Source organism: Cynoglossus semilaevis, chromosome 17 (assembly GCF_000523025.1).
Source record: "Cynoglossus semilaevis isolate Cse_v1.0 chromosome 17, Cse_v1.0, whole genome shotgun sequence".
In the NCBI taxonomy this organism is placed as follows: Eukaryota; Metazoa; Chordata; class Actinopteri; order Pleuronectiformes; family Cynoglossidae; genus Cynoglossus; species Cynoglossus semilaevis.
Window position 1 is genome coordinate 4749350 of NC_024323.1, and position 26101 is coordinate 4775450.

At 39.1% G+C, this 26101-nt stretch overlaps 1 protein-coding gene across 1 annotated transcript in view; it reads left to right on the forward strand.

The window, feature by feature from the left end:
- The window catches only part of hs3st4 (heparan sulfate (glucosamine) 3-O-sulfotransferase 4), a 76664-nt gene extending 50682 nt beyond the window's left edge, over positions 1-25982 (forward strand). The window contains exon 2 of the mRNA XM_008329498.3: positions 25266-25982. Coding sequence (XP_008327720.1) covers positions 25266-25920 — 655 coding nt within the window. The 3' untranslated portion in view covers positions 25921-25982. The remainder of the gene's footprint in view (positions 1-25265) is intronic.
- The last annotated feature ends 119 nt before the right edge of the window (positions 25983-26101 follow it).

The window sequence follows — 26101 nt, forward strand, 5'->3', positions numbered from 1 at the left end:
GAACAAGGACAAAGTTTGTTCTTGGCAGGAAATGTTGTACTCCACAAGAAGTGGAAGGGTGTCAAACTCTCCGGAAGTCGACACACACGAGAATGGCAGGGGTGGGTGAAGGAGGGGAGGAGAAGAACAACATGTCTGAGAAGAAGGAGACACGGAGATTTAGTGGAATGATCGTTTCAGACCACCAGAGTTAACCCGACCACTAAACAATCCTGACCAATCACATGAAAGTTGTCACTCATCAATCTACCGCCAAGATGATGTTTCAAAAACAAGCTGTAGAACTTAGGAATTTTTTTTCCTGTTCTACATGGTTGGATGGTTGACAGCTTAACAGAATTAACCTGATACTGAGTCACTATAATGTATTTAAGGTTTGTTTACCCTGTCTCTTAACTTAACCTCTTGTACAGTACTGTACACCAGGGGTTTCAAACCTCCGGTCTGGGGACCAGTGGTGGTCCGTAGGTCATTTCTTACCAGGACGCAGTGGCACACGTTGAAAAAATGTACTTCAGTGGAACTTAATTTTTATTCAAAAAAAAAAAATCCAGTCATATCCCTTTACTTTGTTCATTTAAAGATAATCTGTCAATTTGAAAACAATAAGTCAGGGGTGTCAAACATATGGCCCGCGAGCCAAAACTGGCCCACTTGGGGGTTCAATCTGGCCCACTTGATGAATTTTGAATGTAAAAAAAAATTCACAAACTCTTCATGCTGGTGATGTTTTTGTCAAATTATCATTCATTAAATATGAATATTTTGTTCTTGTACTACAAGAAAAAAAGGAGGGAGGGGTGACATGAACTTTTTATTACTATTATTATTTATAGGTATTTAATGATCTTTAAACGATGACCTGGTATTAAATTCATACGTTTGGGGACTACATTTCGGTATCGTAATCATATCGTAATCAGTAAGCGTTTGGACAATATCAGTGTAGGTATTAATGGAAACTAAATGTTGCACACATACACTTGAATCCCGGGGACAGATTAGCTGTCATTTGTCTTTAGACTACCTTTGTGGAGAAAAAGAAGACGTCATTTTCGTCTATCATCTCAATAGAGATGACACAGCGAGTTGACATAGATGCAGATAACGACAAGAGTGAAACCACACGGCTCTAAGTGTCGGCGCAGCTGTTAATTATTTTGTCCTCTAAGGCGATGCCCCCAGGGTGGTATTGTAGAAGCCCATCGTTCAGCACATTTAGAAAAGCTGGGTAGAGCTCGATGGGAGAAAAATGGAATGGAGACTTTTTACGACGATAATACGACGACGTCAACAACCGCCAGCGTTTTTAACACGCGTATCTTAACGCCAATAAAATTTTAAAAGGTCACTGGAATGACTTTCATTCCTCTCAGCGCCCTGACCAGCGAAACAAGAGATAAAAACCCCCTTTCATTAACTTGTTGTTGTTTTGTTCTACCTGGAACTGGATAGAGATATGCTTCATGTGAGTGAGACCGTTGTGCCATCATTAAAGTCTGCACCAGCTGATGATTCTGTCAGCTGCAGGGTGAGAGGGTCTCTCTTGGCTGCATGAGCTGCTATTGTTTTCCTTGTCTTGCTGCTTGAGATAAAATTGCCGATAGAGGAGAAAAAAAAAAAAAAAAAAAAAGGAATGATGTCTTGAGGTATTCCGAAACACCGAGATACCACTTCCATTAGAGGCACCATTGTTGGCTTTCAAGGTCTGAGCATGGCTCATTTCAGATGGAGTGTCAGTGTCATAGGCAGATCCTATACGGGGTAATGCGTATGCAGCCTCCACTCCTGTGCTTCTTTGTCCTGGTCCGACTGACTGACAGCCAGACAGGCTTTTCTGTCACAGAGCCTGGGCCAAACAATTTAGAACACGGTGAATGTCATATTACCAAAACATCACAAAAAAAGCAAGTGGAACTGATGTATGAAAAGCACAGCGTGTCTTGTGGAGCACTGTTTTCAGAAGAAAAATACTGATACAGACATCCATTGTTTCGATGGAAGGAGTGAATGAGACGTGATTGCTTGAAAATATAGAAGGTGATAGAAGTTAACCAGTGAACTGCATTAATACATTTGTATTAGCCGTTACTGCGGGTCGGTAATACCGCAGTTTTTCAAAATAAAACATCTTTTAGACTTTCTTCTGTTAGTATCAGAGTCTGAATGACCTGTCGTTTTGAAACAGTGACAGATTGTCTTTGAATGAAAAAAGTAAAAGGATATGACTGGATATTTTTTGAGTGAAATATATAAGTAAAAAAAAAGTACATTTTTTCACTCTGTCCAGAATACGGCCTGGTACATAATGACCTATGGACTGTACTAGTCCCCAAACCGAGGGTTGGGGACCCCTGATTTACTGTAAATACAGTATTTCTATTGAGTGATTTGAACACATTGCTGGAAAAAAGTTTTAAAATAACATCTCAACTTTTTTGTTGTTGAGGATTGAGAGGGACTGTAGACTGATTAATATGGTGGAGGACAGCAGACTGAGGGAAGTTGCGCAGTAATGACTAATACCCACCAACTCTGTGAAGATGAATTTTGACTTATACTTTTGCATGTTTTTCTTGAAACCTTTCCATGTTAAAAATCCCATCACTTGTATTAGTCACAAATACAAACAGGTGAGACAAGTATATCCATCTGCTGTTGTTTGTCTCTCTGTACCATGAATATACAGAAAGAAAGACCTGGTTTTTGCCCTATGTAGATTACAGTGTGGGGGGAGGTTCGTAAAGGGTAAATATATATACGTAAATAATATAATAACTATCTCGCCTCTGCTTCGCAGATTTTTCCTTTTTGATGTTGGTCTTGGATCACTGAATATAATTTTTGAAATTCATGTGACGAAAAAAAAAAACAACCCAGCTCTCAATGGCTGCTTGTCAAGAACAAACAAAAAACCCTGCTCTTCTACTGCGTTGATGCACTTAAGCAACAGGGGTAATTACAGACTCTGTGTAAATGTATGACACTAGTTCTAAGATTGGGTGTGCTGGTTTCATACTTGATCATAAACACAGTGCGTGTGAAGGTACCAATAAGGCGGACGGATTATAACAGTAGTTAAAAGAGACACTCCAGTGACAAGATTAAGTCTGGTCTCAGAGCCTCTTTGTTTGTTTCCTGCGGGATAATACCAGGCTTCGTTCAGCCAAAATGACAGAACTGTGGCTTTGTAAAGATTAGCTTGTCCAGCTCAGATGAAGAAGGAAAAAAAAAGATCTACAGTAACAGCTCTGCCCCTTCACAGGACAAAAAGCTGTTCTCCATAAAACGTACCAATTACTTAGTATTTTTTTTCCACCGAAAATCTTTAAAAAAAAAAAAAAAGTTTTATTAAAATTAAAAAGAGTTCGGCCCAGAGGTTGACTTTTCTCTGTCTGGAGTTTTTTAACATGTCGCAGGTATGATTCAGGCTATTTTTTTGGTATTGGTAAAAAAATAAAATAAAAAAATCGTGCTTTAAAGTCTAAGCAGTAGGGGGCATTAGCTCAAATGAGAGACTACACACTCCAGTACAGTAGGTGGCAGTATGCACCTAAAACATTGGTTGTGACCCACCATTAAACCCTGTGTTTCTGTAGAGAAAAGTGAATTTTCATTTGCTGTTATTTTGTTTGTGCAAAGCTCATGTTGTGTGAAAAAAAAAAAAGAAAAGAATCGGGACTCGTATCGTGAGTTAAGTGGATCGTGGATTTTTCAAAGTAAAGGTCATTACTAGGAGGCAGCATTTATACTCTGATATCTCTTTGTTCCATATTCTGTCACTAAACAACCCCCCCCCCCCTCCCAAAAAAAAATTATATGTGTCTTTAAGTCGAAACAATAGGACAAAAAAAATGTATTTGCAGCTTATCTCCAATCCCTTTCAGGTCCAAAGCTGCTCACGCCATTTTTTTTTTTTTTTTTTGATGAGTTGTCAACATCCTTAACTGTGAGAAATAATGAACATCAAGGAGGAGAACAAAGCTTTTTTTTTAATCGCTTTCTGTCTCACTGAGGGAAATGTCAATGCAGAGACCAATTTTAATGAGGCAATCATCAGCTGGACCTGGTGATAATATTGTCTCTGATGATATGTCCTGCAATTCTCCCGTCTCTTCAACCCCCCCTCCGTCCCTGGGAAGGGTTTTCCTGTTACAACCTAAAAAGGGAAACAACAGCAACAACAACATGATAACATGCCTCTACAGCATCCCGTGAACAACGTTCGGCAGAGTCTGTTTTGTCGGATACTTGTTTAGAATTTGCTCATGTGAACGAGCAAAGCACGGGATTAATGGAGAAGAAAATTAGTGTCCGTCTTTGTGACAGCCTTTAAGCCGGGACGCTCCGTGCAACATGAAAAAACGCTGTCCATTACGCGCCGTTAATAACTTTTTTTTTCCCCTTTTGGAGTTGATCTGAGATTATCCACCCCGGTCATCACTCTCAGTTTTATTATATCTCTAAGACACAAGTGGTGTTTTCCAGTGCAGACCGTGAGGCGTACTGCATTTCGATGCGGCAGACGATTATGGTGTTTGATAAAAATGATGTCAACATCTGCTCAGATAAACAGCAGGAAGTGAGAGATTTGGTTAGATTGAGAAAAAAAAAGAATTATTTGGCATGTGATGTGGAGCTTTGGCCCATTGGTGTGGAACCCCAGGGTTCACCTCCTGGGCAAGTTTGTATCCCAGTTAGGGAGGTTGGTACCTTCCAGTGGACTCACCACCTGGAGGAAGGTTCAGGGGGGGTTGGTACGGTGCAGTGTGATTTGGGTGGTGTCTGCTGCCCCTGTGACCCGGTAACGGATAAGCGGATGAAAATAGATGGATGGATGGATGGAAATAGCTCCTTCCAATGGTAGACTCCAGGGTTCGACACAAAAAATGAACAGTTATTCAGGTTTCTTCTTACAGCCAGGAATGACACTGTTGTTTGACCCAGATATGGTCAAATAACCATCTCCATAATTTTACGTGGAAGCCCAGTTAGTTTGGAGTAGAAACTAAAATACCAGAGATTGACCAAATGTCGCCTCTTTCAGTTGGCATCAGGGTGAAATATTGTACAGAGCGTAATATTTTTTATCTAGAAAGAACCAAATACTTTAGGGCCAATCGTACTCGCTGATTTACATCATACGCAACTGCAACTTGGATCATCTGCCGATACCAATATCAGTCCGATGCCCTCTTCTTGGGAGAAGAGGTGGCTTGGTGGTAAAGCGAGTGGACTTGTGTCCAGAAGGTTTCAGGTTCTGAGCATGGCACCGTCCCCTCACACTGCCCCCTGCTGACTTTGGTGATGGGTGAAATGCAGAGGTCACATTTAGTTGTGTGTGCAGTGGTGTGCTGTGTCACAATGACAAGTAGTTCACTTTCACTCCTGTCCTCCATCGTGCCGCAGGCTGCCGTTGCTGAGGCGATGGTGTCCCTGTTTACGACATGTCAAGTTGGGCATTTGGGCGTAGGTATGGAATTGGACAGGCAATTTTTTTTAATGATCAATCTTGGCATTTTTTTAAATATTCTATCGATACCGATTCTGAGAATTGGATCGAGCCATTCCTGGTTGAAATGCAGTGCAATATCTATCCAGTTATATTGTCTTTGAAATAAAAAAAAAGTGTTTTTTTTTTTTATCACAGTTCTGACTGCCTTCTGGTTTAAAAAAAAAAAAGTCAAACCTGAAGTGTCTTAAGTGTTTCTTTCTGAATGGGTACCAGCAGTGATTCAGCAGCTGCAAGAAATCTTCCATTACAGCATGTTCATGTTGGAGAAAATGCCTCTATTCGTACATTCTCCTTCAGGTTTATGGCCTTATGTTTGATGGTTTATAGTTTCTAGGCCGCTCTATACATCACTATGTCCACTTTGTGAATTATTGTCCCTACTGGAGTGCTACATGTGAAAACAACCACCTTAGAAATCGATCTATCGATAGATCTTTTTAGCTATCAATCTAGATTTAGATCTGTCTATCTATCTATCTATCCATCTATTTGTGAGATCTTGGAGCAGCGTATATTGTAAGTTCCCACAGTCGCAGAGGTCACTACCAATATACAAATCTGCAGTAAATAAACTGGCATTATAATTTTATATATTTTTCAGAGCGCAATAATTTGCAATATTTTATCCACAAACAAATGTGATATTTTCCGAGCCCGGCTCATTATTATTGTTTTTATGTTTCTTTAAAGTAATGTTCATGGATATCAAAGGTGTCTCTTTTCATTAAAAGAATCAGCAGAGTTCTGGAAAACTGCAACAATATCAAAACAAAAAAACAAACAATAGTTTGTTCCTGACACAAACCCGTTCATTACTGTAAAATGAAAAATCAGCTCCACGTTCTGCTCTCGTTCTTCTTCTTCACACAAATCTTTGTTTACTCTAAAATATCTCCCTGAAAGCCATGATCATGTCTCCCTGGGTGTTTTTTATTTTTTATTTTTTCTCCTCAACTACCATTGGAACTAGTTGATTAAGTCGCTGGAGAGACGGGAGCTGAGGCTGCTTTGAGCCTTTCTCACGTTCACATGAGACAGAATCACTTCACGTTTGCAGCTTCGAAAATCACTTTTTTATGGTTTTGTTGTAGGATGTAAAAAAAAAAAAAAAAAAAAAGTCTTTCTGACCGAGGTTTTACTGCAGAGTGCATTCACCGAATCTCTTTATCTGTACTGAATTTTCTCTTTCCGCTATTGTGAATTCGCAAAGAACTAACTGGTTGATTGACAGCTTGGCCGTCCAGCTGGGGCTTAGTTTCTGAAATCTGGGGGTGGGGCTTGTAACATTTGTCATTATTCTGTTATAGCGTACATTTTATGTTCGGGATTTTTACACATCTAAATTTCAGGGTGATTTATTATTTTACAAAATTCACTCAAATTTATTTCCACACCCCAGATGTGACTTTATGATCACAAACACAGACACGACATCAAATAAAACAAGGGTCGACACAGTAATAGTTGCAGATTTGGTCATACATTTTTATTTTATTTTATTTCATTTATTTATTTATTATTATTATTATTATTATATGTTTTGTTTTCTTATATGAATGGGATCATAGTTGTGGAAAATTAAGATTTTTTTTATTATTATAAAATTTCATTTTTCTTAACCTTTTGGTAAAGGTTTATTAGAATATTTTCTTGTGTTTCAAATCTATTTTCATTTTCTATTATTTCCTGCATTTGGTTAATTAAGAATTTTAGCTTCATGTTTATTTCATCATGTGCCTTTTGTCTGTTTTGCCTTTAAAGCAATGTTTGATTTCTTTTCTTTTATGTTTTCTTTTTGAAAAGCCCTTTTTTTTATTTTTTTAAAGAAGCTTTTCTAGCTCACTGATTTGAACAAAAAAAAACAACTTTTTTTTTTATTGACACCATCAACATCTCACGTATGCTCGTATACATGTCACAGTAAGTAAACAGACACTTATTCATGAATTTTCTATATTTCGTGTACTGTGAAGACACTGTTATTCAATCACAAATATTCGAACAGCAACACAAATCATATCGTCTCGATAAATCATTTGTAGCATTTTTAAGGATTATGGGATAAATAAAAATTGAATGTTTATTTTATCTCTATGTGCCGAGACCGGTTAACATTAAGCAGTGCACCATGGGAAAAAAAAAACTCATTTTTCGCTTTCTAATGGTCTGCTGCTCTGTGGGCTTCCTATAATACACAACAAATCTTCTGACCTTTGGTGATGAACCGGTCATGAACTAAAGTCTGCTGCTTGGCAGATATCTGGCAGACAGCAAATCCCTTCACCTCTGGGAGTTTAGCTTTAAATAGCTGTAATATCTGTTGCCATCTGTAAAAACAACACTTCTTAGTCGGAGAGACATGTTTTGTTTTGTTTTTTCTAGATGGTGCTAAAATGTAAAAAAAAAAGCACACCGACAGATATAAAATGGGCAATTTCAATAAAAACATGTAAATGTAAACATACCCATTTGTATATAAGTAAAAGTGGGGAAAACACCTGTGTTGCTTTTTTAGGCATTTCGCCGGGAGACGCAATAAAAAAACGCAGCGATGCCGTTTTTTTTTTTTTTTCTCTCCGAGATCATTTGATCGCGGCACCTAATTGAATACCAATGTGAGATGCAGACAAGGGGAAATCTAGAATAGAGAGAAGAAAAAATAATTAAAACATGTTTCTCAGCCCTTATGGGCTCAGAGTATTTATGTACTGTGATGAAAGTGAGGATTTACAACGTCGGCAGTACATTCGCTTTCCTGAAAATGTGTCTGCGCTCGATGACTTACAAGACTCAAAAAACCCTCTGTATCAATTAGCAGGCAGTTCTGTGGTGAAACTGGGCTTCATTAAGGTGGAACTGTAAGATGCGCCGCTTCCCAAACAACGATCAATGGTTCTCCTGCTGGTATGAATGTTCCTTAGGAGGTCGGTTCATTTACATGTGACAAAGGAAATATTGACAAGCGTGGTACAAGGGCAACAGGAAGTTAACTGTGCGGCCAACAGACCATGTAGCAAACATATTGCCTTGTACGCATGTATAGGTTATTAAAGACGGGGGGGCGGTGTTGTGCGTGTAATGCCTCTCTGTGCATTATCCACTCAGCATATTTACCTGCAGGCATGCGGGTCAGATGGAGCTCCGTGCTTGTAAATTTTAAAGCGGCATGTTATTGTCACAATTTCCTGTTTAGTTTTACCCACCAGTCATACTTCGATAGAAATGCTAATAGTTAGGAGTTCAGCGGTAACCAGAGGCTAGCTATTGAGAGGTAAATATGTTTAATATTTATTTTACCAGGTTAGAGTACCTAGTAATGTAGAGCTTATATTACACAGTTACTTATTTTTCACAAGTTTGTTGATGGAACACATGCTATATTGAAAGTATTTTAAAGAGTACAAATCACGCAGCGTGCTTCTTTTATCAAATATTTTACTACATGGGAGTCAAACTCAGGCCCGGGGGCCAAATCTAGCCCGCAGTGTAATTATATTTGGCCCGCTAGATCATATCAAATGTACAGTATACTAGATTTATAGTGTTAGCGGTGTTTAAGCTACGTTATAGCACATACTTTTATTATTTATTTTTTTTTTGTTGTTGTTGGATTTATTTTTTATTTTTTTGTTGTTGGTGGCCCTTGAAAAAAATATTTACAATGAAAAGGAACTCGAAAGGCTACAGATAAAGCTTTGTTCGTTCCAGATTCAATGTTTATGCAAAAATATGAAAAATTCTACATTGGAGAGAAGAGACTTCGTCCCAGTTTTTAATTTTGGCCCACTGTGAATTTGAGTTTGACACCCCTGCTTTACTATATTATTTTTGGGAGAGTATTTTAAAGTAGATTACATACTTGGTAACACCACGTCAGTATTTGTGAACGCAAATGTAAAAAACAGAAAATCCTCCGTCTGCAAAGTGTCAAGCAACAGCCTTTTTGGACGCCACTAATGGCTCTAATCCTAAATCGGATTTTCCCGAGTGTCAACCATATGCTGCCTGTAAGCTAATGGTAACAGAGGTGCTGCCGTTATAGCGCGTACTATACGCCGCCTCAAGCTGTTTGTTTTCATCTGAATTGAATGTTTTGACCTACGTGGTGATCGGCCAAATAGACTATGCTCTGCCATTTCTCAGCAAACTCTCCAGTCGTCTGCGGCAGACCGGTAATACGTGCTATCATTTATTCCACAAACGCATCTGCCCTCAGCTATCAGCGCCGCTTTTTGGGGGTAAAGACAAAGGTGGTTTTTAGTTTTCCTTTCACAGACTCGTTGTTATTGGAAATGTGACCTTGAAACGCTCAAAGCACTTTGCTGGAGGGACCAAGTGTGACCTCTTCAGCTCTGTAGTGAATTCTTCATCTGCATTTAGACATTCTGTCTTTTCCCTCCCCGTGCTGAATACCAAAACATCTCTTTTCAAGTGTATGTGTGTACCTTGACAGTTTGTGAGATGCATTAACCATGGATACGGGATATTATTTGAATACTAAAGATTAAAAAAGGTCTTCAACTATCAAAAAAAAAAGAAAGTTTTGTTTTTGTTTGTATTACCACCTAAATAAATCGCACATACAGTGGGATTCTTAGCTAAATTTTAGTCAACACTTTGACGTATAGATTTACATGATATATTTGGTGACTTATAGCGCAATGCTAGCCACCTATGGTAGCTTATTTTGTAAAACTTTAACCTGTTTTAGGCTCATGTTTATGATAGTTTGATGATGTGATTACACATGACTTATATATTAAAAAATATATATATCACGTTTGCTATTTTCACACTGACAGCTAGAGGGCACTCTAGGCTTGTGTACCAGTATCTGCTTCTCGCACTTTTTTTCATCCTTTGGCTAGCACTCACATTTACACATCATCTTTATACAGCATTATACAGTAAAACAAAATATTGGGGCTTGTCAGCTAGAATATCGAGATATGACTCTCAAAATAAAGGAGAACATCTACTGTACGAGAATCCAAAGTTCAGAAATCCCTGAGACATTGAGGTTTTATCCTTGGTTTATATTCTATTTATAAACGTATGACACATTTATTTATTTTTTCCTTAAGCTTTCCCTTTGGCAGCCGGGATTACAACCGTAAATCTGTGTATCTCTAAAACATTATCCCGCATTTGTCATGTGTGCTTGCAGCATGTTCACTTGCTGTGTCAAAGCACCTCTGCTGTGGAGCTTATATGTGTGGGCAGGACTTAACTGTGAGTGCTGCAACACGCTATGCGTGGCTGTGGGCTACGGCGCCATCCAGTCGAGGATTACATCCTCATATCTTCTACTCTATCTTGAAGTATTGAAAACCACTGAGATGTTCAGTGACTCGCAACAGCTATTTCACAGCTGAGGTGTTGTCTGTCCGTTTCCTAAATGATAAGGAATAACACTCTTGAAAACAAGTCGAGCAAGGCAGCCCAAACTTCTTTTTTTTTGTGCATAAGTAGCTTCCCATGCAAAAGTAGTCGACAAGTGTTGTAATTTATCTTTGTGGTCAGGCCATCACAGGGCACCTATCATTTGGTAGATGTGATTGTTGTTGTTGTTGTTAGGGATTATTCATGGGGTCGCAGTCGTAACTGATCCAGGTTAATAACGATAGATCGCGATTCATTACGATTAATTGTGGTCGTAACTGATCCAGGTTAATAACGATTATTACATGAATCCCTTAGTTGAATTCACACTAGGTTTTATTTGTGACTTTTTCAAATGTTGGACATATGTGAAAAAAAAAATGTCAAGAAACTTTTTGCGAAGTATTACTCAAAATTTAGCTTCATAGAGTTTGTGGATTCCAGTCAATACTGTGCTCCCGATGTTGGTTTGTAGTAGGTGTCGAGAGTTACTTTCAAAAGTAAAATACTGTGCTCCTGATGTTGGTTTGTAGAAGGTGTCGAGAGTTACTTTCAAAAGTAACTTTTATTGTCTTGATCGGGGCTGTCGGTGGAATACGATTTTAGTTATGATTACTTAAAGGGTAGCTGGGGATTATTTGCGAATGATCGTGATTGAATTCACATTCGGTTTTATTCGTGACTTATCCAAAATTATGTGAAAGAATTTTTGCGTAGTAGTATAACTCAAAATGTAGCTTCATAGAGTTCGTGGATTCCAGTCGGCACTGTGCTCCCGACGTTGGTTTGTAGAGTGCGTCAAGAGTTACTCTCAGAAGTTGTTGTCCTCAGCAAGTGATATTGCAGCGATATTCGTGTTGACTCTGCGGACTGTAAACGCTTATTCAGAGGAGATAACTCATTCAATCTCATCCAATCATGGAACTCTAATAGTGACATAAGCCTGTTAGGACTTACGTGTTGGAGAGAAGCCCTAACTGCCTATTACATGGTCTTAGCAAATTAATTTCCCCTGTGTCATGTCATGCCTGGCTGAGGCTGAGACTGAGACTCTGTGTCTGTGGTGTCCTGCTCTGAACTGCTGATAGTAGGTGCAGTCGCAGCAGCTTTTGAAAATAAAACAGCACAACCTGACCTAATGTCTGCACCTGTGTACAAAAAGCCACAGTACACCAGCAGAAGAGCAAATACCTGCTGCCTGCTGGCATCCCAGAAAGTGACAGCTACAAAAACAGGTGCATCCTGAAAACCCCAAATAGTTTGGCCTCGCATCAATGAACATATCCGGGTAATACTTCATGTAATTACAGCTTTTCTTTCATCGAAGTAAGACATATGTACTTTCTCCTTTTTTCGAGATATATAACTGACATACAGCCCATTTAATCCTGATGTGAGAATGGCAGCGCAGTATATTAGGCCCGCGTCAAAAGAAAATATGCCTAAGGGACTATCAGCTGGCCGTAGCCGAAGCGAATAGAAAATCCATCATGGAAATGGGCCTTTTTCAACTGCAAAAATGGCTCGACCTTTGTTCAAATACGATGCCGGGAGATAAATATACTGTAGACGATAGCTCATGTAGCAGGTGAGCTATTTTAGCTTTAGCCATTTCGCCCCTCCCTGCAGGCTCTCTGAATTGAGCAATCGCTGCCAGATAAAGCACAATTTGGATTAGCAAAAGCCCTACTGTTAGGTCAGCTTAGCCGGTAATGGAGCAGCTTAGACTCTGACTGCATGATTATAACACTCGCAGCAGCAGCATATTTCTTTCGACTCAGATGTTACAGCGAAGACATCCCTGCCTTGAGGTTGTAAACCTCAACCACATTTTGCTTCTTCGCTTACACCTTTCCCCCGTTGCGAAGGCTTCCTGCAGTATGTGTTTGAGCTGTTTTACATGTCAGACACATCATATATTCTGTCGTTACTCATGAGGTGTCAGATAATGACGAAGTAGATGAAAACACTTTTTTTTTTTTTTTTTTTTGCCAATGCAGTGAAGCCAAAAAAAGAGAAAAAAAGGCACTGACTCTACATTGAGTCAGATATGTTTGACATTAGGCAGTTTCGAGATGAACACGATTCACTGCTTCACCAGTTAAATAATAATTACTATAATGGGACCTGGGTCTGTAATATTATTATATATTATATATAGGGTATTCAACATGGACTCCAAGGCCCTCATGAGAGGACGTCTTCTCCCCGTGTGGGCGGGCTTTTTTCCCACAGCCTTAAAACGGATTGGGGTTTAAATATGTATTATGTGACACCCTAAACTGACTACAGGTGTGAATGCAAGTAGTAATGTAAAAACAGTCACATAAAATGAAAAAAGAATAAATAACAGAAGTAAATATAAATAGTTGAAAAAATATTTTACTTTTTTTTTAACTTTGTTTTTTACTTTTGAGATGTTTGTTGATGCTAAAAAAAAAAACTAACTTTTAAAACATGTATCTAGCAAAATAATTCTAAAATAACATCTCTCATGTGTTTGTCCTGCGGCTGTAAGATTCACGACAAACCATGTGAGATGTTTGTTGATGCTAAAAAAAAAACGTTCTTCTAAAAGCGGACTAACTGAGCATTCAACGTCATTTAAATTACCTACGTTTATGTGACACATGTTGTTGATTATTATTCGCAAAGCCATTTCTGCATTTCCCATCCTGAATCTTCTGATCTGATGTATATTGGTTGATAGTCTTCCACTGCTAACTGGTTGCGGCACATCCTAAAGAGGAAAAAAAAACATCTTCTAAAACATTCAAAAGAACTCCAAGTTGCACCAGCATTGGATCAATACTTGTCAGTGTGCTGCTTTCACACATGCATCTGATATAAGACGGGGGTCAAACTTGAGTCAGTATGCAGAGAGACAGTGGTTGAAGAGAAAAAAAAAATTTTACCCTGCAGTGAAAACGAATGAAAATGATGATTTAACGGTCTTTATTCCGTTATTAGTCCGCCGCTGCCCCTCATTAAATCAGCCCAATTATTTTATTTAAAAGGGAATTAAACTGAGGAGAGCACAAATGGACAGCGTAGAGGCCAATATAATAGAATGATCTTAATGGATTTTGGATGCATAAAATGGTTTCACAGAATCTGTAAGATGAGCGAGTGCCTTTTTTTTATCATCCGCAGGAAGATGATCAGGATCTTAACCTTTTTTTAAATGTTTCAACTCTAAAAAGGATGTGCTGCCGGCTGAGTTTTTCTCACTGTTGTAGTGGGACATCTAAACCTTCGTCTGCTTTATACAAATGAATAATAACAATAAATTAAAAAGTGACTATAAAGAGCCATTAAAATATTATATATACAGCAGTGTTTGTGGTTCAAAAGACGTTCTTCAGTCGGTCAAAAAAGAATTCAAAAATCTGATTAATCCCAGGTTAGCCGTGAATCCAGATTAATCCCCATCAGGGATATCCGATAATATCGGTCAGGCGATATTATCATGAATCAAGATTAATCCCCATTAGGGATATCCGCTAATATCGGTCAGGCGATATTATCAGATATTCCTAATGGGGATTCATCTTGATATTGCCCGATATTGGCCTAATCTTTTTGTTGATATCCGATATTGTCCAAACACCTCTGATTCCGATATCAACCGATACCGATATGGCAGGGCAGTGGTTAATTAAAGTTAAGTGTTGCCTGATCACTATGATGATGGCTGAAAACAGTGTTTCGTAATTATTTTTCGGAGCATAAACCGACAACGATTCTTACAGATATTACAAAATGCTGAGAACATCCCTAATAATTGTGTAAAATCTCTAAGAATTGTTATCAGTTTTTTCTCCGATAACGCAATGCATACAATGTTATTTGTATCAACATATTAGATATTGGCGAACATTCCTAACAGTGATCATAATAAGTCATGATTAATCCAGATAAAGCAACATTTTGTAAATATGACCAAAAAATATCTGTACACTGCGTGTTTCACACATTCTGTTAATAGACATTCAGTGAAAGACAGTCCTCACGAAACTAGAAGAAGATCTGGCTTCTTACACAGCGCCACCAACAGAGAACCAACCAGCTCAGGCGACCTGTTACACACATCTCAATCACACCCATGCAGAGTGAAGCAAAGCAGGGTAAAACAAAGCCCCGGGTCATAACAGTGACTAATCCGAATGATGGAATTATTATTAGGGAAAAATGTCAAGAAAAATGGGAAAAACTATTACTCAAAATTTCTCTTCACAGAGTCGGAATTACTGTGCATCTGGATGATGGCTCAAGGAGAGGTGCAACTTTTAAAAAGTTTCGGCGAAATTCTTGTCCTCAACCGTATTAATCAGTCTACAGTCCCTCACAATCCATCTGTCGGTTGTGTCAGTCTGATTGTCAGCTGTCGACTCACTTCCTGTCCTGCACCCGGTGAGGCTGGATTGACGCAAGCCTCGTGTCTTAGCTGACATCGAAGCCTCCTTAAACGCATGCTAGGCACTGGAACGCTTCCGACTCTCAATCAATTGTGATCATTGTTTATGAATTAACTAACATGAATAACATGGTTTTTTGTTCAAGTTCTATAATTGATATCGATGTTTCGAATTTTTTTTAGATGTGGTTCAGCTTTCCATGAGAAATTAGAACTTAGAACATAGCTCTAACTTTAACGACCAATTAAATACCATTATTCTACAGGCTTTGCCGTCTACTTACCAAATCGCCAATTCTAGTATATATCCCACAACCCTGCAGCTGTGAGACAAGTGCTTTACCTCCTGACCTACAGCTAACCCCAATTACAGCATAGAAAACTATTTCGTTCAGCTTTTTTTTTTTTTTCCAGAATTCTGTCCTAGCTCTAATCTAAGTCGCCTCTTTACAGATTTGACACGTGAAGCCTGATCAAATTTTCAAAATTTCGTGATCGAACACGGGAAAAACAACTGTACACCGTCCGATCTTATACCGAAGAATAAATGCTCAACATTGCGTGACATGTCGTAAACAGGAACACTATCAGCTTGATATCGAAATCGACATATACTCCAAGTCGCAGTATTAGTATCGGTATCACTCGTGAAAAATTATCCCTACTAATAATTTATAAATATTAATATCGCTAATCTATAGCAGCGGTCCCCAATTTTTCTTTTGTACGAAGAACTGATTAGCCAGTACTTGTCCGTACCACGGACTGGTAGCGGTGATTGAGAGTTGTTAAGGATCGTTAGATTTTCAAAATAAAACCATCTTTTAGACTTTATTCTGTTAGTATCGGAGTCTAACCGATGAACTATTTCGAAACATGTCCATCTTAAATTTAAGAAAGAGAAATGACCAGAATGCTGTGGCCCGGTACCGGTCCTTGAACCTGAGGTTGGGGACCCCAGCTCTATAGAATCTCTAACTAATCTATCACATTGAAATTGTTATTTATTTGCTCTACCTTCACTCTACCATCTATAGTTCTATAGCAGCTAAAGATTTCGTCACTGATTTTCCATTATGGAAACGGCAAAGAAAGGCAGAACAAAAGAAAGAAAAATGTGTTGATTAATAGAGAAAATGTACGGACAACACTTTACCCTTTAACGTTGCAACATTAGCAGACACAGCAGCTGCTGTAGCACCTGCTTTATTCCATCCACTGCCCCTCACTACTGAACCTAAGGAAGAGGGTTGTGTCCAGAAGAACATACTATACAAAAATATATGATTAAAAAAAATATATACAACATAGGATAAGGTACCTGGTGATGAACAGGATGAAAGTAACGTAACAGACAGTCAGAAAGTATCATTATCAAAGCCTCACTATTAAAAAAAAAAAAAATCTTCAGATCTTGATTTTAGGATGGACTGCTTCCATATTTTACATGAACTTTGAAGCGGTGAGAATATAGAGCAGGATTCAGCGCCGTGCTTATGGGCTAATCATGGAGGATGATAAGGCAATTCAAGCGTCCACGCTGGCTCTCATCGCCAGGGCTTCGTCTTTTGTCTTAGTGGACACATTTGTGTCCAAAGGGCAATGGAATACATTTCTGGTTCTCTGCACTGCAGCCTGGTAATGTGAAGGGAGGGGACAACCTGTCCACTGCTAGAAGTGAGACAGTCTTCAGGGGATCTTTGGGCAGTGAGGAAGATAAAAAAAAAAGGCCTCATTCAGACTTAGCTGTCATTCCTTTTCGTTTTCATAGCGATAATACAGGTATCCTGGGCCCTTTTTTTTTTTGTTTCTTCTTTTTTTTCTATAAGATGACAGGACATGACGTGCGGTGTCCATGCAACCATGAGATGCTTGTCAGAAAAATTATCCAAAGTGAGTAAACTTCAGCGAGAGTAATGTTGATTAATGGCGTTTTGGTACGACAGGTGTTCAATCACATGGCAGACACGGAACGTATTAAGGTGAGATTGTGAAGGTGGGAGGATGTGATGAATTACGGCCGTCTCAATTGAAGCATATTTTTAGTCTAGTGTATGTGCGGGGGCGGGGGCGGTAACTAAATGCTACCCTGGCGACAGATAAGAGGTTTGGTTCTCCTACCAGTCTGAGATATTAGTAATGCGAGCCTTTGGATTGTCAGGGCCGCGTACACAGAAATTCTATCTTAGCGTGAAAAACGGTGTGAACAGTGAATAAGAAGCGTTGTCTCCAAGCCCTCCCTGCAGACTCCGTGCCCTGGTCCTGGCAAACGTTGTTGTTTTTATATGAATCAAATCTTGTAAGTCATGAATTTACCTTCGAGACCACTGATTACCAACCGCGCATAATGAGAAACTTCATCTCATTAACGAGAGATGACCACGAGGCTAATCACGACAAACAGGCCCTTATAAGAGCGGACGCCCACAGATGTACTCCTCCGACTTAGATCAGCTCTATTCTAATGATATAATCTAAATGTTAGGTTAGCAGCCATGTGGTTCCACACTGTAGCGGTTAGCAGGCCTGCCTTGCAAGTTCGAGAGTCCTGGGTTTGATTCCCAGGCGCCTCCTGTGCACTTCTTTACCCAAATTTGTGAAGAGTATTCATCCATCACTTGGTCCTGGCTTGGGACGCTGTCCAAATGTCCTAATAAGTGGTTTACAAAACAACTATTGAAACTGTACGTTTTCAGGAAACAGATTAAAAGTAAGTAGTTCACTATTTTTCTTACCGACCAATTGCACAATAAGAAACCATAACAACTGCAACAAAAAACTTTAAACCAACTTTAACGGAAAGTATAATAAATGACACCAATATCTTTCAGGGCCAGCACCATGCATTATTTCAACGCGCTCAGGTCAAAAGGTCAGCTAGAAGGAGCATAACAAATAAACAGATCAAAACAAACATATTAACTGTGAACAAAAAGAAAGGAAAAAACATCTACCGCTAAGTACTTCATGGTGACTGGGTAAAAACTGCAGGTATTTAATACTATTTTTTTTTTCTTGTTTACTTCTCTATTTTCACCTGCTGCAGACACAAATTGTCCCTCGAAGCGCAACAAGGTCATGATTATTACAATCGATCTACGTTCCTACCCTCACCTATGGTCATGAACTTTGGGTCATGTCCGAAAGAACTAGATCTCGGATACAAGCGGCCGAAATGAGCTTTCTTCGCAGGGTGGCGGGGCGCTCCCTTAGAAATATGGTCTTCAAAAAAAATCTACGTAGAGAGGAGTCAGCTGAGGTGGCTTGGGCATTTACATCGTATGCCTGGCTAAGAAAATCCTAATTTTCATTACTATATATATTGCTTTTAATAGTATCCAAAAAAAAGAGCTGACACAGTGTACATCAATGTTTGGGAACTTAAGTTAGCTTCAAGTGCATGTTCCTGTTTCTGTTATAAATAGGAAATTTGTTTTTAATTTGTGGGGGAAATTTCATCATTTTAAATGAGGCCTCCTTAATTGCACAAAAAAAAAGAACATACATTTATTCCATATTGTTTGAAAAAAAAACCATGAGAGTTAACTTCAGCCTCATGGACGTCTTCCATATTGTTTTAAAAAAAAAAAACCGTGAGAGTTAACTTCAGCCTCATGGACGTCTGAAGGACTGTCCTTGTGTTGAGCTCTCCCAGGACTTTGGAGCTTATTATAAGTGGACTCCTTTAGAATAATTGATTGTGTTTTAGTTGACATAGAGGAAGCGTGGTGGATTGATACTGTGCAGCTGAGCCGTGATCAATCCAAATGAGAGACTGGGGGGAGCGTTGGTTTCTCTGCCAGACTTTATTAGAAACGAGTTAGCTTCTCTGGAGAAACCCAATTTTTCCAGAAACAGCTTGCGCCTGTTAGCATGTGAGAATGTAAATTAGTGTGATCCCTAACTTCATCATCTCTCAAAATATTCCCCCTGCGCTCGTTTGACAGAGCAGAATCATACATGCGGTTACTTCCCTGAGCATGTTCCAGTGCACTTGGCATGATGACTTGTGATTATCTAGAAAGATTTGTTTCTAACGTTACAAAAAAAAACAAAGAAAAAACGTGGCTGTTTTTGTCCAGCGCATGGTCTGAATGACAAAAATCAGCCAGAGCTATTATCAGATCTGAATAATTTTGTGGCGTTGGTATAAAATCAACTTACGAAATCACAGGCTTTGATGCAAGGGGAGTAACAGAGTTTGTTTTTTGTTTCTTGGATACAATTTTTTTTTTTTTTTTGCCACACATGAGTTTTTCCTAATTTTTTTACAGATAATAAGGTGGAATTTCCTGTTGTATACTTCAGTCAGAGGAGATTTATTTAAACTAAGTTGAGGGTCAACCTTAATACTGGGATGTCAAACTCATAAAGTTGAGGGTCAGTGGCACATTCTATATTAATGATACCATGACAAGACAGCATATATGTGCATTGAGGTTTACAAAACCTTAATACTGGGATGTCAAACTCATTCATAACAAGTCCAAGTCCCATGTTTCCCCCTTGGTTTTCCTGCTAATATGCACAAGTACATTCATCAAATGGGCCGTATAGAACCCCCTAGCAGGCCGGTTTTGGCCCGCGGGCCATATGTTTGACACCCCTGTCGTAATAAAATAAAAATAATTTAAGCATTTGGACAATGTCGACGCATCAAATAATTGGCAAAAAGTTAATATAACTTCACATAACAAAAGATCAAAACTTGAGAAAACAAAAAAGACCAAAAAAAATCAAAGTCAATATAGATAGCGGTACTAGCCCATTTAAACTCATCCCCACTCCCAGACTTTGGTCAATTTTATATCCACTGCATCACGCTTCATGAAGGAGACCATTAAAATTTATTCCCAGCATGAAAAACCTCTGTCCCTACGCTTTCGTTTGCTATGTAAATAAAGCTACGGACGTGAGCCACAACGCCGGGAAGCAGTGAAGTAAACAGCAGATGGTTTGCAAAAGGGTCTCTTAAGTGCCACAGTTTTAATTCGCCCATTTACCTGAATGACCTGTGTTAAGCTGAGCAGCTGATGTGGAGAAAAACAAAAGCGATAGTCAACTGTTCTTCAGTCGGAAGTCGAAGGTGTCGTTTGTCATGCATGGACAAATGTGTTTGTCTGTCAGCTTTTTGGAGTTCTACCGCGTCGCAGAGACTCTACATGAGCCATGACTGATTGGCTGGCAGTCAGAACTTCAGCAGTAAAGTCTACGGCTTAAGCTGTTCCCATTGTACTGCCATTAAACAAATGATGTTAATTGAGCACAGCTACGCCGATAGCGGCCTTCGGAAAAGGTAACCTTGAACATTGTGCATCTGGCCTGTCAATTGGATGTGCTTCAAAGATGCACAACACATTACCTTTGTGATGCCGTCCATAAAGTAAGTGTTGGTGTTAGTTGTTTCAAGGTGATTCGAAATGCTGTTGTTTTGAATCAAACCTTCTTATGATGCAAAGTGTTTTTGTTCGTAGGCACAAAAAGTAGAGGTTTTTCTAAGGGGTCACTGGGTGGCGTAGTGTAAAATTTTTTGAGATTTTACTACAAAGCGCTCATAATGTATTTAAATGGGCTTTTTGGGCTGTAGTAAGTGGGCTCTATTTGTGGTCAATTATTTTCGCAGAACTGGAGTTAAAATGTTTGCCTGGGTGTCAGTGAACACACAGGTCATGTGATTATAACGTAAATAAATCAACGTCTTATTTATGTACTAGAAAGTTAGCAAGCCAGAAATAATAATAATTTTCTTACTGGGAACAATAACGTACCCCAAAAATAACTTATCACGAGAAAAGGTTTATTTCAAACCAGTTCAAAGGTAATGAAAGGACTAGCGAGCAATTTAATAAAGCCGAGTCGGTGTACAAAGGAAACTTCAAAACAAACTTTACAAAAATAAGAAAAGTTCCATTTAAATTTTAAGAGTAAGCCTCCACATAACAAAAGGATGAGATTGAGCGAAAAAAGAAATTGGCCCAAAGTTAAAACTTAACCAAAAATCACATATAATGCTAAGCAAGCTAAAACTATATGCTAATGTATATATTTATTTATTTGTATTTTTTTAATTTTTTTTTAATATCATAGCAGTAGCCAGAAGTAAGAAGTAAACCCTAAAATCTGAAACGTTTTTTTCTGTTGTTTTGGCCTGTTTTTCTCCCTCGTACTGTAATAGAACCGTAATCGTCGGCGTACGGACGTACGTAGACCCTGCGGCCCCGCTCCTCTCCTCTGCCGTTCTTGACTGTGACCAAAGGACTGTAGGAAATGACAGCATCAAATGAAAATGAATACTCTTCCTCATTACAGTGCTATCTGTTGAAATGTTTAATATCCCACTATAGGCCGCGAAAAGAAACCGCATGTCTTCACTGTCAAGAGACAAACATAATCCAGAGGGAAATTACCCATCAGAAAGGCATTGCTGTTACTGAGATGCAATTACCAGACCACTTGTGAGACATTCTGCTCAGCATCCAGGGGAGCGTGCATGTGTGAGGGTGGTCGATACCGGCGCTGCAGCTCTTAGGTTTTGCTGAGTAAATTGGATTCTTTGCTGGAGAACAGTTAATTTAGAATATGTCCATGATGCAAATGATTGATGTGACTGTACCGTAACAAAGATGGGTCTGCCACAGAGGGCAGTGTAGGAGTGAGGGGGGAAAAAACAACAACAAACAGGGGAAATGGAACTACTTCATTTAGGATTTCGGTTGTCTTTTCCACGCGTCATTGTCCGAATCGGAAGCATTACTTAACCAGTAAAGGGAATAAACATGTTCTGATTCTGCTCCTCTCTTATTTTTTTATTTTTTTTATTGTGGTGCTCCTGAGCCCGTATTTGTTAGCCGTTAAATAAACAACGTGTCTCGCAGAGGATTTAATGTACCAATTTAGCGGCGGAGTTGCACGGGCCGCGAACGAAGAAAACAGCCCCAGATTGCGGCGAACATCAGTGTAAACATTTGATAAGGATTTGCTGCAGGCAAATGCTATGTTTTATCACCGACACCGAAATAGAAACTGTTCAAACAAGACGTGCTCCTGCGCTCGTGATGCTCTCAAATCCACACCTCGACCCCCCGTCCCCGGTTCCCCCCTCAAAAGAGACAGGAAATATATTTGTGGCAAATGACCAAGATACATTCATCACATCAAGGACGTTACTATCGTACGACGAATTATTGCCCGGAATCTGATAATTAATTACAGCTTTCATAAATTAACCGTCCCCAACCGTGGAAGGAGAAGAAAAGAAACGAGGCAGCCTGAAACCATCGTGGCAGAAGCTGGAGTGCATTAGAAGTAGAATTGCCTGCGCGGAGTGTGAGTGTAGCATGCATAATAAATGTATGACAAAACAATACCCCAGGCACCGGGGTATTAATGATATGCAGTGAACTCATTATTAAAGTTCCAAAACAGCTCCTGGAGTAACACAGATGGAGTCAATTAAGCAATGAGCATACTTGTTTAGCTGCCGTTTCATCTTCTTTTCTTTCATCTCGACATATTACTCCATGGATGTAATTAGCCGTGAGTTTCTCCCCGCAACATAATGTCCACTGTTAATAACCGGTATTTTTACTTGTAATTTCAAGACTTAATACATTTAGCTTGTATTACAGTTTTGTGTACATGTACATGTTTGACAGAGGGAATTCTCCATTGTTGTCAAATGTTATTGCAATAATGTAGCCATACAGAGGCTTGATTTTGATTGATTTCTCCAGGAATTTCATCTCACTATGCCACGTTTGCAACAGTTCTAACAATTCTCAATTCAAAACTTTGTTTGAAAGGTTTCGGCTGCTTTTTATTGTAATTTCCGGACCATAAGCCGCTACTTTTTAATAATAATATATATATAATAATAAAGATTTCAGAAGCACTGTATAGTGTGGTCATGACAGTGTCTAACTCGTGGATAACAGTACTCCGGTAGCCAATGACATTTAAGTCATTTTCATTGGCACTGGGGGACCATTAAACTAGAACTGTTGATATTAGACAACACAGATCCCGGCACAAGGATCTATCCCAGGGGTGTCCACACTATTTTGGCCTGGAAGCTACTATATAATTGACCAGGCTGAAGTGATCTACCTACACTTCAACTGTTAAATATATATTTACTCATATAAATTGAATATATTTTATGTTGGTGTCTTGATTGTGTAGCTGTATGACACATACATTTTATGGGCACTACTACATACTATCAAAGTGTACATATATACACATATATTTTGATGAAAAAAATATGTAAAAATATAAGGTTGTCACTATTTCATACTATCAAATTATAAAAATTATAGATATACACACATAAATACATACATGTATAAATATACATATATGCATATATATTTTGAACAAAAATATGTAAAGATACTAAAATTGCCACTATTACATACTATCAAATTATAAATATTTATATGCACATATCTATACACGTATACAGTGTATACATACATATATAAATAAACATATATACATATATTTTTTAATTACTCATGATCTGAAAAAAACATAAAATTGTTTATTTATTTATTTACTTATTTATATTAAAAGGTGATTTTTTTTTTGCATATTTTGTAACATTGTCTGTGGCCAGAAGCTAATACTGCACTTGAAGCTGGACTACACGTCATTAATGAAGCAGTATTTATTAACTACAGATTCCTATAAACAAAACATTTGCAAATATAGAAACTGTGATGCTAAGGTAACGCTGTTGCATTCTTCGAAAAAAAAAAAAAAAAACACAAATGTGACTGGGATACCCACAGACGCTAACAGTACCAGCTGAAGTGTGTATTGGTGAATATGATTGTTACTGAGAGCTAGGTGGGCTTTCAAAAACGTCACTCTGACTTCTCTAACAACGACATATCCCTCTTCCCCACTGACATTTGCAGTTGTACTTTTCTCCAGCACCACTTACCAATCCTTCCAAAGCCTGTGAGCCACCCAAGTTTATTTTTCAACTCCTAACTCACCCATAATGCAACAGAACAGTATTTAAAAAAAAAACATTTATAGAGCCGCTGCTATTTGTCCTGACCTTATCGTCGAGTCAAATTACCGAGCGTTGTCCTGAGCTCATCATTTAGCTTATGTTGTCCTTTGGGTCTAGGTGACTCGGTGCCTGTGTTCCTGTACTGTACAGCTTGTGTCAACTTTTCTTCATACTCTGATTCTGGGACAAGAGGCAAACCCGTTGAGAGGACGCTTGGTGTGAACAAAATGCGAAGGACGGCGATAGGGTTAAATCAGGCGTGGGCAAACGTTTTGAACTCGCGGGCCACAATTGGTCCTAAAATTGAGCACCGGGTCAGGAGCAGATAGATGGAGCGTTTGTGTGAACTAACATAAATGACATGTAAAAGTCATGCATAAAGGCTAAAATGCTTTCCTACGCCATCTATTGGGGAAACGTGGGTATTGCAGGGAAAAGGCAGAAGTATAATAATAATACAGTATATAGAAAATATATAATTTGGACGTTTTTTAGCGGGCCGGATTAAAAGCTGAATGGGCCGCATCCGGCCCTCGGGCCTCAGTTTGCCCATGTCTGGGTTAAAACACTACAATAAATAAAGGAGTTTGTGCCATCAAATGTGAACAAGAAGAGTGCGTCAAACAATAATTAACATTTTCAACTAGATGTTTTGTACTAAAGTCGATAAGAGGTGCAATCGCGAAAAATCTACGTGCTTTGCAGAATGATCGTTCCCAGCAGTGCGTAGTGCTTAATTACATTTACACTGCCCATAAATATGTTTATAAATAGGTTTTATTGATGTTTCTGACGTTGTTTAACAAATATATTTGGCTGCTGCCTGTTCTACGATAACAAGCTTTTACCGACTGTTTTATAGACAACACCAATTCTAAGCTGCTTCTCTTTCTTTTGTTCCCTGCTATCGTTTTTTTTTTTTTTACCAGGGACCTGATGCCTTCGACACTGGATGGTCAGATCACCATGGAGAAGACGCCCAGTTACTTTGTGACAAACCACGCCCCCAAGCGTATTTACTCCATGGCCAAGGACATCAAACTCATCATTGTGGTGCGGAATCCTGTCACCAGAGCCATTTCGGACTACACGCAGACTTTGTCCAAGAAGCCAGAGATTCCGACCTTCGAGGTTCTGGCTTTCAAGAACCGGACGCTGGGTCTTATAGACGCCTCGTGGAGCGCACTACGCATAGGAATATACGCACTTCACCTGGAGAGCTGGATGCAGTACTTTCCTCTCTCCCAGATGCACTTTGTCAGCGGGGAAAGGCTGATCGTCGACCCGGCGGGTGAGATGGCCAGGGTGCAAGACTTCTTGGGACTAAAGCGGATTGTCACGGACAAACACTTTTACTTCAATAAAACGAAAGGGTTCCCCTGTCTGAAGAAGCCCGAGGACAGCAGCACTCCCAGGTGCCTCGGGAAGTCTAAAGGGAGAACTCACCCTAATATCGAAGCCGACGTGATCAGGCGGCTCCACAAGTTCTACAAACCCTTTAACCAGATGTTCTACCAAATGACGGGCCAGAACTTTGAGTGGGAGCTGGATGAGGAAAGCGAAACCCGCAGCTCTCAGGACTAGCAGACAGCAGGAAACCGCACGGCGCTGCCACACCACCAGCCTTTCTCCCAACAAGAAAAAAACAAAAACAAAAACAAAAAAACGTTATTATCGTCCTGCAATGTCTTTCAGAGAGAGTGCTTGAGAAACGACAACGGTTCATGGCTGTCTGTATCCATTAGCAAGAGTTTACTGACATGCT